Source organism: Gigantopelta aegis, chromosome 14 (genome assembly GCF_016097555.1).
Source record: "Gigantopelta aegis isolate Gae_Host chromosome 14, Gae_host_genome, whole genome shotgun sequence".
Lineage (NCBI taxonomy): Eukaryota > Metazoa > Mollusca > Gastropoda > Neomphalida > Peltospiridae > Gigantopelta > Gigantopelta aegis.
The window spans coordinates 13,132,516-13,147,753 of NC_054712.1; the positions used below are offsets into that span (position 1 = coordinate 13,132,516).

The 15,238-nt window shown below is 41.7% G+C and overlaps 1 protein-coding gene across 1 annotated transcript in view; it reads left to right on the forward strand.

Moving 5' to 3' along the window:
- The window catches only part of LOC121389084 (collagen alpha-6(VI) chain-like), a 27,798-nt gene extending 14,547 nt beyond the window's left edge, over positions 1–13,251 (forward strand). The window contains exons 9-12 of the mRNA XM_041520699.1: positions 725–791; positions 10,083–10,643; positions 11,839–11,850; positions 12,707–13,251. Of these exons, the coding sequence (XP_041376633.1) occupies positions 725–791; positions 10,083–10,643; positions 11,839–11,850; positions 12,707–13,251 (1,185 nt within the window). The remainder of the gene's footprint in view (positions 1–724; positions 792–10,082; positions 10,644–11,838; positions 11,851–12,706) is intronic.
- Positions 13,252–15,238: the final 1,987 nt, after the last annotated feature.

Consider the following 15,238-nt stretch of genomic DNA (forward strand, 5'->3'; position numbering starts at 1 on the left):
ATCGCAACCTGTAGACATCCCTTTAAAACACATGTTCGGGTTCGTCTGTTGTTAAACAGAATCGCAACCTGTAGACACCCCTTTAAAACACAGGTTCGGGTTCGTCTGTTGTTAAACAGAATCGCAACCTGTAGACACCCCTTTAAAACACAGGTTCGGGTTCGTCTGTTGTTAAACAGAATCGCAACCTGTAGACACTCCTTTAAAACACAGGTTCGGGTTCTACAGTTCGACAATTCGCCTCCACTGATCTTTCTCCTCGCAAATTGGTTAAGTTGCGGAGGTTTGGTTGAAGACTGGCTTTAAATTAGCATGTATAATTTACAAGTGGTCGAGGAGTCGTAAGAGGACGACCGGCGTGACTCCGCGAACATGTTGCCGACAAATTTGCTGTCTTTGTGTAACTCATCTGTCTCTGACGGCCCTATCCTATCTCTGACGGCCGTATCTGACAGACAACTTGCCCGATTTTGTGAATTCTCCGATTTTATTTATGGCGAGCAAGGACATTACAGTTTCCCGTGTTATGTATGGAAATATTATGTGGGGATCGATTAATTTTTAGTTATTTATCTGAAATTAATGTTAAAATAGCGACTGCGAGACTGTAACTTTGAGATATCATTTATAATGCGCATCCTGACATCACAGTGCAATTTGTAGTCTATAGAAAATGTATGGTAAATGCAGAAGACTACAGTTATTTGTGAATCTTCAACTTAAGATCTATGCATACCTGGCCATGGCATCACAAATGCTTACCTGTGTTATAAAAATAAAGATGCACACAGGTTTGTTTGAAACATATTTTATTGTATATAATACACAAAAGGATTGGACACAAGTTATTCAACTTACGAGGCCCTCTCCTAATTACAAATATTATAACATTTTAAGCGACTACTATTACTACAAATATTTGAATCTAAGTAAATACATAAAACATAAAGGAAGACAAATTTACAGTGCAGATAAGGTGAAACCGGAAGAAAGACTACAATAAATATTCAGAACATAGTTAATACATAGAATGTCAAGCAAAATAGGTCTGTAGTGTGAATAAAGTGCTAAAATAATAATAATAATAACAATAATAATAATAATAATAATAATAATAATAAAATAATATAAAAAAATAAAATAAAAATCGGGAAACTAAAGTAGATTATCCTTCTAATCAGATGACGCGGCTTTGACGTGGGATGGTCGATACATTCCAAACATTTTTATATATTTTTATCGAGACATAATTTATTTATCTAATCATTAATTAAACTATATTTTATTTATTGAATCTTTCTGTTTGTTTAATGTATTTTTGAGCATAATGAAATATTTGCTTGTTTGTGTCGTCACTTAATGTGGTTCTACCGTTTAGTACCAACTGAAGGTTTATTGGTACAAGTGTACTTAAAGAGTCTAATAGATGTTGTCTTTGCTGGGACGCACACAGGTGTTTTTAGTCTAAAGGAAATCACAGTCATAATTAACAGGACTCATTAAATAAATGTATATTGTGAGATCAAGTTTTGTGTTATTTCCAGAATAATATACCAAACATTTTCAAATCTCCCCCCCCCCCAAAAAAAACCCCCCCAACAACAACAACAACAACAACAAAAAAAAACCCAAAAATATGATTGTGGGTGAATTGTTGATGATCTTCACAGCCATACAAACCATACCAAAGCGGGTGTTGGAGGATATGACGCATATATTTATGAAAACAATTTATCAAACTTTTCAAAAATCCTCATGTCAATGAAAGCTTAGTTGTTCAGTTCTTCACAAAATCAGCTTGTATGAAAATTATCGAAGTTTTACGTCCAACTTTTGACACAACTGAAACCCGGTGTAGTCAAACAGTTTTCACTATTGGTAATAAAAAGAATACATAATTGTGAAAATAACTACTTGGCTATCACTAAGCGTAAGAATGTATTTCATATTCCTAATAATTCAAACATGGATTTATGCACTAAAGCAATAACAAGCGAACAAAGGAGCTAACTGTACATTACTACCAAAAGGCACCAATATTATGTTAACAAATTAATGTTGTTGTTTTTAAAAATAATAATCAGGGATGCACAATAAACAATATTTGAGCCGAAACGTTTACCTTTTGTTTCCTTTATATATTTGTTTTTATGAATGTTTGTTTTTTAAATTAATATTCTGTATACATCAAGAAGAAAGTTCCTTCTATAAACGCATGCGCCGTTTGTTGTGCTGTGTACAGTTTGGACATCACTCTTCACAACTTTCACCGCTGCACATTAATACATTAATTGGAATAAGAGTACGAGGATTTACAGCCAGAAGTCCTTTTGTACAAACTTATAATTTTCGAGGAAAACCAAACCAAAAAAGGAAGACCCCCCCCCAACCCCCCCACCCCCCCAAACAAACAAACAAAAACAAAACAAGACAAAACAAAAACAAAAACAAACAGCAACAATAGTAAACCCAAAACAAAACCAAAATAAAACACGCACACGCACACACACGCACACACATACACACGTGTATATATATATATATATACAAATGGGTTATAACTCCGATTTTATGTTTCCTACCGGTTCATGCTTTGTGAATATAAGGTCATTGCATGTCCCAAACACATTCCCACGGTTACATTCGATAAAACGCATCTACTGTACAATAAAGTTCCAAAATGTGAATATTCGCAAAAATGCAGCCACGTGCAAACCATGTCACCACTGCACGTGCGTTGTCTGCACGTGCAACATGAACACCGACAGTATAAAAGTGCAGGGTGTTCGCTTGCCTGGCCTCTGTATCTGGCCGACAGTTGACAATCCAGGACATGCCACGTCTCCGTGAACCGCAGAGAAACAATGCCATCGGCCGACTAGACGCAGGCGAATCCAGAACGGCCGTTGCCAGGGCATTCCATGTGTCCCCAAGTACCATCTCCAGACTGTGGGACCGTTACCAGCAACATGGATCAACACGTGACCTCCCTAGATCCGGTCGACCACGGGTCACTACCCCCGGGCAGGACCGCACATCCGGGTACGCCACCTTCGGGAACGATTTGACTTACTGCCACCTCCACAGCCGCAGCAATACCGGTTTGCGCAGGATATCCGACCAGACCGTACGGAACCGCCTACGTGAGGTAGGAATTCGTGCCAGACGTCCAGTTCGAGGTGTCATCTTAACACCACAACACACCGTCGACTCCGACTGCAGTGGTGCCAGATTCATCGACAATGGCCTCAACTGCGATGGAGACAGGTGTGGTTCAGTGACGAGTTCCCGATTTCTGTTCCGACGTCATGATGGAAGATGTCGCGTGTATAGGCGTAGTGTGGTGAACGTTATGCGGCAAACTGCGTGCAGGAAGTGGACAGATTCGGCGGGGGTAGTGTCATGGTGTGGGCAGCCATCTCACACACTGGCAGAACTGACCTGGTCCACGTGCAGGGCAACCTGAATACACAGGGCTACATTGACCAGATCCTCCGGCCACACATCGTTCCAGTTATGGCCAACGCCAACGCAGCAGTGTTCCAACATGACAACGCCAGGCCTCACACAGCACGTCTCACAACGGCTTTCCTACAGAACAACAACATTAATGTCCTTCCTTGGCCATCGATATCACCGGATTTGAACCATCATTGAGCATCTATGGGACGAGTTGGACCGACGCCTCCCTCCGACAGCGACAACCACAGCCCCAGACCCTGCCCGAGCTGGGCAGCAGCCTTGCAGGCCGAGTGGGCCACCATCCCCGGGACGTCATCCGTACTCTGGTTGCTTCAATGGGCAGGCGGTGCCAGGCAGTTGTCAACACACGCGGAGGCCACACCCGGTATTGACTCCAGATGACCTTGACCTTGGTGGTGTGTTCCTATCACTTACTCACAATGGACTAGAGTGAATTGTGAACAATCCTGCAACATTTGGTAATTATCGGACTCACCATTCAATAATTAAATCAATTCTCCAAATGTTACGACAATGTGGTTTTGCGTTTCTTCTTTTGAAGAGTATATATATATATATATATATATATACACACACATCCACACACATACACATACACACACACACACACACACACACACACACACACACACATATATATATATATATATACTACACACACACATACAAATACACACAAAAAAACAACAAATCAGGCATAGAGAGGAAACCCGCTACACATTTTATATGCACCATCCTACAGACAGGGTAGTACATATACCACAGCCTTTGATATACCAATCGTTGTGCATAAACTGGAACGAAAAATAGCCCAATGGTTCCACCGACGGGGATCGATCTGAGACCGACTGCACATCAGGCGGACGCCTTACCGCTGGGCAATCTGATTAAAATTAGCTCTACTGGTCCCACCAGTAGATCTAACAGCCTTTCGTGGACTCCCATGTCCAGGTGACATTTCATCTATAAATAACAATTTAAATATGGACCAATTACACTTCGCCTTTTATAACGTTATTCGGGAGCATATAAATTCTAAAAATATCGGTCGAGAATACTTATGCAATAGTCTATTTCAACATTGAAAAAACGGGAGGGGGGGGGGGGGGGTGGAGTGCAATAATAAACTCTGTATTGTATACTAGTATAAACAAATTTTATGGCTATACCATCACGGTTTTTGGGGGTTTGTTTTGTCTTGAAACGAATTTTATATAAAATTTTATATTGAAATGAATTTCCGGCATACTTCGTAATTCACCCGAATCATTTCGTATACCCTCGGCATAAACCCGAATGTTTTCAAATTCTTTTCAAATCACTGTGCTCTCGACTTGCCCCCCCTCCCCCCCTGCCCCCCCCCCCCCCCCCCCCCCCCCCCCCCCCCCCCCCCCACACACACCCGGGGGGCTTGATTGCAAGCTTTGGATCGCTGCTGCTGGAGTTTCGCGTCGCGTACACCGGGTCACGGGCAACCGTGACTTTGGTGTACGGCGCCTCGGACTCGCAGAAGAGGAAGGGAAGTGGACGGAGGAAGAAGAAACGTGCGCCAGGAGCGGCTCAGGGGGGAACAAAACTGGCGGCTCAACCGCCAGCGGCGGTCCCTTCTGCGTCGCCGCCCCTGGCTCGGCCCAAGACTAAAGGACCAGCTCATCCGGACCCGCCGTCAACACCGAGGGATGCTCTCAACGCGCTGATGTGCGTGACGCCCGCAGACGGACCTCCATCTCCCTCTACGCCACCGCCTACACGTAACTGGCCACTGTCACCAGTATTGCCAGTTCGGAAGGCGGCGGTCCGGGCAGGAGCAGTTGCGAAGAGGAAGGCCGTCGCTCAGCCGAGCGACCAGCCTGACAAGGCAAGGCCTCCACCTTCACAGGCACCGTCCCCCTCCGACTCGGAAGCCGTCTGGAAAGTTCAGATCGGGAAAATCAGGTTCGGCTTCCTGAGGTTCGTGCAGGGGGACACCTCGGATCCGGCATCACTGATGGGCGGACTAGTGGAACCAGAGCTGAAACAACTGCCTGATGGAAGCGCTTACGAGCTACACACCATCAAGTCTACAGCCGGCAAGACGGGGTTGGTACTAACTCAGCGCCTAGAAGGAGTCTACCGACAAGCGGTCCTAGTTAGAGAGATGGATAGCCACACCATCCACAGGATCGTCAATGCCCTTTTCGGCAACGACTACCGGAGTGTTATAACCATCCTCGCCGACCCGAGATGGAAGCACTTCATCCCGCCTTTGCCGGTTCTCCGCTCATCAGTTCGCCGTAGGCCAACCTCCACACCCTAACGGCCTTAATGAGGCCACTCACGTGGACATATAGATCGGACTTTAAACATTTAGACCTTCGTTCAAAATTTTATGTCGAAATTACTTCTTTTTTTTTTAATATTATTAAATAGTCCGATCCTCTCTTCTTTCTCTTATTTATTTTTGGACTGTCCTTCTAAAATGCTCCAAATTATATAAATATTCGGCCGAGCATTCAATTCTTTTTCTTTTTGGATTGTAATGTTTTTCTCTTTTTTAAAAATTATTCTATTAAGCTTTTTACTAATTGCTATTTTCAAAATTCTGCCCATTTTCAACACTACCCCCCCCCCCCCCCCCCCCCCCCCCTCCCCTACATCCCGCGTCAGGCCACCGATCTTATCGGAGGTCGGACTCGGGATGGGCGTGTTCGAAACCCTAGTGGTATATGGGCACGTTAAACTAGTTATCATCATCATCATCATCATCATCATCATCATCATCAACTCACTGGCATGATTTTGCAAGTAAGGTTTTGATTGGTCGAATGAAAGGTCAACCGGACATGAGCTCCAACGGGCTGCTTTTAGATCCACATGTAATAGTGGAGCTAATTTTAATTAGATTGACCACTGGGCTACGTCCCGCCCCTCGCCGTTAACACTATAATAATATCCTGTGTTCGAGATAGCTAAGGACACCGTGTCCTCGACTGTCGAGTCGGCGTTAATTGGTAGGTGTGTGTCAAGCATAACACTACGTGTCCTGATGTAGCTCAACGTAACGTAACGTAATGTAACGTAACGTAACGTAACGTAACGTAACGTAACGTAAAGGTAAAGTACTTCTAGGCTCAGTAACTTCTACGACTATCCAGTTGCTAGTCTGAGTGCCCTTACAACTCAATTACCGTCGTATACAACTCCTAATTAATCTGAAGTCACCAGTGTTAGGTCGGAAGTTAGGGGAATTAAAACACAAACTGTCGAGTTGGTCAACTCAGTCGTGACAGTTGATTGGCTGAGCCTGGCATAACACATCATAAGACCAACATTTTATATGGTCAGCGCGTTCGTCGATTTTGTCCCCGCGCGTCAATGTTGTATTTTAATTTTTAAACATTTACCTCGGTAGCTACAACAGTACCATCTGCACAAACAATAGTAACGCGCCGCCTCGACTAATAACATTGTGGTGCACCATTATATTGTGGGTCCAAATGAGATCATTTGAGGTAATTCAAGTTGTCATGGCTATATGGAAAATGTGATGGAAAACATTAAGGATACCATGACAAATGAGGGGGCACCATGGCAATGAAAAATGATTAAGATTGATGAGGAGAACATAAAACCCCATACTATTCAAGTGTTTCATTTCTTCTGGCTAAAAAAACAAACAAACAAAAAAACAAAAAAATAAATTGGTTGACCTTTTCACAAGTTAGTCCATGTGTTCTTTTTCCCTTAACCCCAAATAAAAAATATTCTTGGGTCCGCTCCTGGACCTGATGTCCTCTAATTAAAACGAACGAAACTGGACTTCACCAGAGATATGTTCAGAAGGACGAGCGATCGAAGTCGCTCGCTAGACAGGTGTTTGCGCCTAAACGTAGGATGACTGTGATGTGATAGCAGACGATGGTACCAGTTAATTGTAGCAAGAGACCGCGATGTCTGTTTTGCATCATGCAGTTTAGTTTAGTTGCCGGTGTTTGCTTTCTTTCAAGATTCAGCTAAGATAGACTGCAGTTTTTGAAGAAAAAAAAATCCAATTAAACGGTACATCCGTATATGCATTCGTTTATGTTACCGTTCGCGTCCAAGCGTTGTGTTTAACTTGTACATGGCATGCACCAGCTTTTATTGGCAGATGCTTTATTATTGTAGACACCTGTCATGTCAAATAAGCTGTCATGAGCAGTTCTATTACAATATTGCAATACATAAAAACTTGGGCTGGAAAAAGCGAAAGCGCTCCTCAATGATTTTATATTTAGCAGCTGGTTTCTTGGTATTTATTTTCACAACTGATTGAAATAAAATGCAAAATAGAATTACTTTTGAATATTTAGCATACGCGCATTATGATTTACTTTTATGTAATTAGTTTAACTATTTACTGTTACTTTCTTCTGCTTCAGCTACTGCTGCTACTACTATACTACTACTACTACTACTACTACTACTACTACTACTAACTACTACTGCTACTGCTACTGCTACTACTACTACTACTACTACTACTACTACTACTACTACTACTACTACTACTACTACTACTACTGCTTCAGCTACTGCTACTGCTACTACTACTACTACTACTACTACTACTACTACTACTACTACTACTACTACTACTACTACTGCAACTTCGGCTACTTCTAACTGCTGCTACTGCTACTACTACTACTACTACTACTACTACTACTACTACTACTACTACTACTACTACTACTACTGCTTCAGCTACTGCTACTGCTACTACTACTACTACTACTACTACTACTACTACTACTACTACTACTACTACTGCTACTACTACTGCTACTACCACTACTACTACTACTACTACTACTTCTACTACTACTACTACTACTACTACTACTACCACTACCGCTGCTACTGCAACTGCAACTGCTATTGCTACTTCTAATACTGCTGCTGGTACTGCTACTAACCACTACTACTACTACTACTACTACTACTACTACTACTACTACTACTACTACTACTACTACTACTACTATATAAACTACTACTATGACGATGACAACGATGCTGACGTTAACGTCATTCGCCAACAATTTACTTGAGTCTGGAACCAATCTATAAGACACACGTTGGAGACACTCCAATGACAAACTGCAGCCTATGGGACTATTCACGATAATTGATGACTCACAGTCATTGGCTACCCACACTGGTTCCGGCTATCAAAAAACAAATACACCACAAAGCAAACGACGTATACAAAAAAATACTGGGAAGTTTTCGGTTATTTCAGCTTAATATAGAAGAAGGTGGCCACTTATGGTCCATAACAAGAAGATAAAAATAAGATATCCCACAAAACCAAGAACTTAAATAAATAAAGCTACTACTACTACTACTACTACTACTACTACTACTACTACTACTACTGCTACTACTACTACTACTGCTTCAGCTACTGCAGCTGCTGCTGCTACTACTACTACAACTACTACTACTACTGCTTCATCTACTGCTGCTACTACTACTACTACTACTACTACTTCAGCTACTGCTGCTGCTACTACTACTACTACTACTACTACTGCTTCAGCTGCTGCTACTGCTACTATTACTACTACTACTACTGCTTCAGATACTGCTGCTACTACTACTGCTTCAGCTACTGCTGCTGCTACTACTACTACTACTGCTTCAACTACTGCTACTATTACTGCTACTACTACTGCTTCAGCTACTGCTGCTGCTATTACTACTACTGCTTCAGCTACTGCTACCGCTACTACTACTACTACTGCTTCAGCTACTGCTACTACTACTACTACTACTGCTTCAGCTACTGCTGCTACTACTGCTTCAGCTACTGCTGCTGCTACTACTACTACTACTGCTTAAGCTACTGCTACTGCTACTACTGCTTCAGCTACTGCTGCTACTACTCTGCTTCAGCTACTGCTGCTGCTACTAATACTACTACTGCTTCAGCTACTGCTGCTACTACTACTACTGCTTCAGCTACTGCTACTGCTGCTACTACTACTACTGCTGCTACTACTACTACTGCTTCAGCTACTGCTGCTACTACTACTACTACTGCTACTACTACTACTACTACTACTACTACTACTACTACTACTACTACTACTACTACTACTACTACTACTACTACTACTACTACTACTGCTGCTGCTTCAGCTACTGCTGCTGCTGCTGCTACTACTGCAATTGCTATTGCTACTGCTAATACTGCTGCTGGTACTGCTACTAACCACTACTACTACGACTACGAGTTAGTAGGCGTGGCTTAATTTTTTTCGGTTCATCGAGATATGAACGCAAAAAAGTAAGCACCTCTGGACCAATCTGATTGCCGTAAAGTATAAACGCAAAGAAAATGTTATTATTATTTTTTTTAATTATTATTTTTAATTCGGGAGAGCGCGCGCGTGCGTGCGTGCGTGCGTGCGTGCGTGTGTGTGTGCTGGCGGGGATGATGGTCTAGGAGCTTTGTTTAATAGCTAACGCGTTCCATGAATACTTCAATGCCACACACCTTGTTATTTTAGACTAGGTACGGCTCTGATGTCCATTATATTCACAACCTGCATGTTTGGTTTTATTCGTTTCAGCGTGCGGCAAAGCAGATTTCGTGTTTCTTCTCGACGAATCTGGAAGCGTTGGATCAGTCAACTTCGAAACTGCTAAAACATTCGTGAAGAATGTCGCCAAGTCCTTCACCGTGGGCCCCAACGAAATCCAGATCGGTCTCGACACCTTCGCGTCCAACCCACGCAGGCACTTCAAGCTTAACCGATACACGACGTCGGCCGAAATACAGACCGCCATCGACGCCATCGACTACGCCGGTGGCGGCACCTCAACCGCCGACGCTCTTGCTTTCATGGTGAGCGACAGCTTCAGCGCGGCGTCGGGGGCGAGGGAAGGAGTCATCAAGATCGCAGTCGTCATCACGGACGGAGTGTCGAACGACAAAGCGGCGACGAGAACGCAGGCTAAGTTGGCACGAGACGCCGGCATCACCATCCTGGCCGTCGGCGTGGGCAGCAACGTAGACGAAACCGAGCTGAATGACATCGCCAGCGACCCGGACAGCCAGTACGTGTTCAAGGCGGATTCGTTTGACGCGCTGAAAACCATACAGGACGTGTTGGCCAAGACGGCCTGCGAAGGTAAGATAAAAGTTAAAGGTTTTTGTTTTGTTTAACGACACCACTAGAGCACATTCATTTATTAATAATCGGCTATTGGATGTCAAACATTTGGTAATTCTGTCATGTAGTCATAAGAAGAAACTCACACTCACACACACACATGTACAAGATGGAGTCTGTTTCAACAAAACATTAACCCTCCAGGAAGGTTGTCACGCTCCAGAATTACAATTATTCCTACTTTAGTCAGGTTCTTTCGTTCAAACTTTATGGAGATTAGCAAACCTTATAACATCAGGAATATGAAAACCAATGTTTATATTTCCGCAAAATACCAGTATCGCCGCCATTTTGGATTTTCAAAATGGCCACGATAAAATAAGAATTTTCGGATATCTCGGCTTCTAATTGATAAAGAAAGTTCATTTAAAATGTTAATCCTATGTTTTCGGGCCCAAGGAATCTGTAGAAAAACATTCCCACTCTCAAAGCAGGGGCCTATAATATTAAATGTAGATTGCTTTCAAACATGATAGTTGTTACGCTCAAAATATATTTTACTTGGTGGTTGATTTAAAACATCAGTGAAACTGTCGGTGGGTTAGTACCGACCTCGGTGGTGTCGTGGTTGAGCCATCGGACATAAGGCTGGTAGGTATAGGGTTCACAGCCCGGTACCGGCTCCCACCCAGAGCGAGTTTTAACAACTCAGTGGGTAGGTGTAAGACCAATACACCCTCTTTTCTCTCTCTGACCATTAACAACTAACAATTAACACACTGTCCTGAACAGACAGCTCAGATAGCTGAGGTGTGTGTCCAGGACAGCGTGCTTGAACCTTAACTGGATATAAGCACGCAAATAAGTTAAAATGAAATGGCGGGTTAGTGCCTGTTTAGATTTAATTTGAATCGCCGGAAGGTGGTAATTGACAAAATCATAGCGAAAGAAGAAACACTTTTGTTTAAGGACATTTCAGCGCATTTTAAACCATGACTATTTGGTGTTCATAGTTCTATATGAACACGTTGTCTATTCAGTAACGTAGGTAACCCGCTATGTCAATTATAATAAATAACGAAAATGGTGAAAACTGTAAATAAATATTAATTTTAACAAATGAATAAACAAATGTACAAACTGAAAATGTATGAAATATGTAACAGCTCTTTTTCTAATACAATTTGTAATTTGTTTTTTATTTTTGTTTCAGTGTCACAGACAGGTAAGAATCCAGTGGAATAACGGTGGGTAGTGTATGCAGGTAGAATCCAGTATGTGCTTTTATTATTTGAGTCCAGGAAACGTTTTTCTATAGGCACTGGTAAAACAGTAGTCAAACCACCGTGTTTAAGATTGATAGACTGCAGCAGTTTAATTCAACAACATCATGTCCTTACCGTAACAATATAAAGTTTATAATGCAGTAACATTGTGTACAATGTAACAACGCCGTGTATATACCGTAGCAATATTAATTATACGGGCCTGACATAATATTGCCCCATACCCCTCCCCACCAAGGACGACAATGTATTTTTTGTTTGTTTGTTAGACCCTATATAAATAAACTTAAAATTATGGCTCCATTACTAAATATTGTGCCACCACCCCACTCCAATTATCGCTCCTGAGGGCCTATATGTTCATAATCAGTAACGTTGTGTTTAATGTAGTAGGCGGGGCTTAATTGTTTTCGGTTCATCGAGATATGAACGCAAAAAAGTAAGCACCTCTGCACCTATCAGATTGCCATATAAACGCAAAGAAATGGTTATTATTATTTTTTATTATTATTTTTTAAACATTATTTATTTATTTATTTATTTTTTATTTATTTATTTATTTAAAAAACTAATTATTATTATTTTAGTTTTTATTTTATTTTTTCGAGAGAGAGCGCGCGTGTGTGTGCGTGCGTGTGTGTGTGTGTGCCGGCAAGGATGATGGTCTAGGAGCTTTGTTTAATAGCTAACCCGTTCCATGAATACTTCAATGCCACACACCTTGTTATTATAGACTAGGTACGACTCTTTTTTCATTATATTCATAACCTGCATGCTTGGTTTTATTCGTTTCAGCGGGCGGCAAAGCAGATTTCGTGTTTCTTCTCGACGAATCTGTAAGCGTTGGAGCAGCCGACTTCGAAACTGTTAAAACATTCGTGAAGAATGTCACCAAGTTCTTCACTGTTGGCCCCAACGACATCCAGATCGGTCTCGACACCTTCGCGTCCGAGCCACGCAGGTACTTCAACCTTAACCAATACACGACGTCGGCCGAAATACAGACCGCCATCGCCGCCATAGACTACGTCGGCACCGGCACCTCAACTGCCGACGCTCTGGCTTTCATGGTGAGCGACAGCTTCAGCGCGGCGTCGGGGGCGAGGGAAGGAGTCGTGAAGATCGCAGTCGTCATCACGGACGGAGAGTCGAACGACAAAGCGGCGACGAGGACGCAGGCCAAGTTGGCGCGAGACGCCGGCATCACCATCCTGGCCGTCGGCGTGGGCAGGGTGGAAGACACCGAGCTGAATGACATCGCCAGCGACCCGGACAGCAAGTACGTGTTGAAGGCGGATTTCTTGAAAGCGGTGAAAATCATACAGGACGAGTTGGCGTGATTATGACAAGACAAGACAAGACTTTATTTACTCTCTGGCCGTTGCACAACGGCGTAGGAGGAATATATACATAATATTTCTATAAACACGTGACAAGATGAAAGAGAAATACAAACGTTAAATTACAATGATTGTGAATTAATTCCTATGAACATTTGCATAAAACATAAAGTTGTGAATATTCATAAAAATACAAATATATAAACTGTTTAGCCGGTAGAACTAGTTAAAATTGTTATTGGTAAATTAATGTTCAATATATATATATATAAAATGTACTTCTGGGGGTTGGGGATGTGAAATATCAAGGATGTTTAAATGCATTCATAATTACTTTTATAAACTTTGCTAAATTCTTTAGTGTACTGATTCGTTTGTTTTGCATTAGTTGTTTCAATTTATAAGTACTTTGTCGAGTATAATAATAGGGATGTAAAAATTGAGTCCTAGAATTACTAAAAAAGTGGCAGATGAAAAGATAGTGAAACTCATTACCAATTTCACTTTCATTGCACAGAGTACAAATTCTATCTTCTAATGAAATATTATTCCAGCGTCGTGTTTCTACCGGTAAATAATGGTTTGATGTTCTGAATTTTAAGAGGTTTTTCCACAGTTTTTCTGGAAGTATATTAAAGTATTTTTCTAAAATTAGTTGTTCCTTATATAATTGGTAGGTTTTGCCTCTCGAAGATAATGAATGTTACTTCTGCATGTTTGTGAATATTGATCAGTTTGTCTTTGTTTAATGTGTTGCGAGAGACAATTAACTGATCTGAAAGTATGAGCTACCCAGACATTACCCATTCCCAAGTTTTCCAAAATGTTTTAATAGTTTAAAGACGGCCTGCGAAGGTAAGATACAAGTTAAAGGTTTTTGTTTTGTTTAACGACACCACTAAAGCACATTGATTTATTAATAATCGGTTATTGGATGTCAAACATTTGGTAATTCTGTCATGTAGTCATAAGAAGAAACTCGCACCATTTTTCCTGATCAGGCCAGGTCATAAGGCTTAACGTGTACATTCAGAGCAAGTTGTTGTAGCGCACGCCTGTCATGGGCGCAGGCTTTGACCATCGCCGGCTCCTCCGTCCAGGACAAGAAAGGAAAAAAGGTTTCATGGACCGTCCGCGCTGGTAAGTGCAAGAGACCTTTTCCTAATGCAGCAAGAAATCTTTTATATAAACTTTCCCACGGACAGGAAATCACATACCACGACCTCTGATCAGTTGTGGTGCACTGGTTGGAACGAGACAAACCACAATCAGTTGAATGGATATGTTTCGTAATTTCGTGAAGGTAATTTTTACGCATAATTTAGAACGGTTCATCAAAATTGAAAATGGAGCTAAATGGTTGATTTGACTTAGTTGGTCGAAAAGTAGCTCCTTCGAAGGTAAGAGCCGGCAGATCTATAATAAACCAGTGACTGTGTTCAAGAGAGCGATTTCACGCGGACGTTAGCTGATATTCAGTATGATGTATACTTCCGGATTATACTTCTCAGACTACAACATGGGTTAAAGGAACATTTGACCTGGCCTACGCATCTTTAACCAACGCTTTTCAGGGGATAACCCAGCTCTAGGTAACAGAAACTAATTACGACATTGTTCGACAGACGCCCAACGGCAACCCGGACATGCTAGACCGAGCATGCGCATAGCATCTGGTATTGTCAGTACGACCGCGACTTTAACAACCGTTTGGTACGGTCGAGACAGGCGGCATTCCTTGAACGTTTTTGATCATTCAGAACAAAAAGTTACTTTATTACAACTCAGGCCGTTACACAACGGTATATGAGGAAGATACTGTAGAATAATAATATACTGATAATATGCTTTATTGAACAACAGAAGATTTTAATCAAAATAATTTAAATTTTAGTATTAATTTTTTGTTAATGTCGTGTAGGTATTTAAGCCGATTTTGATAGTTTATTTTCCAAATTCGTTTTAACATGAAAACATATTGATTTAT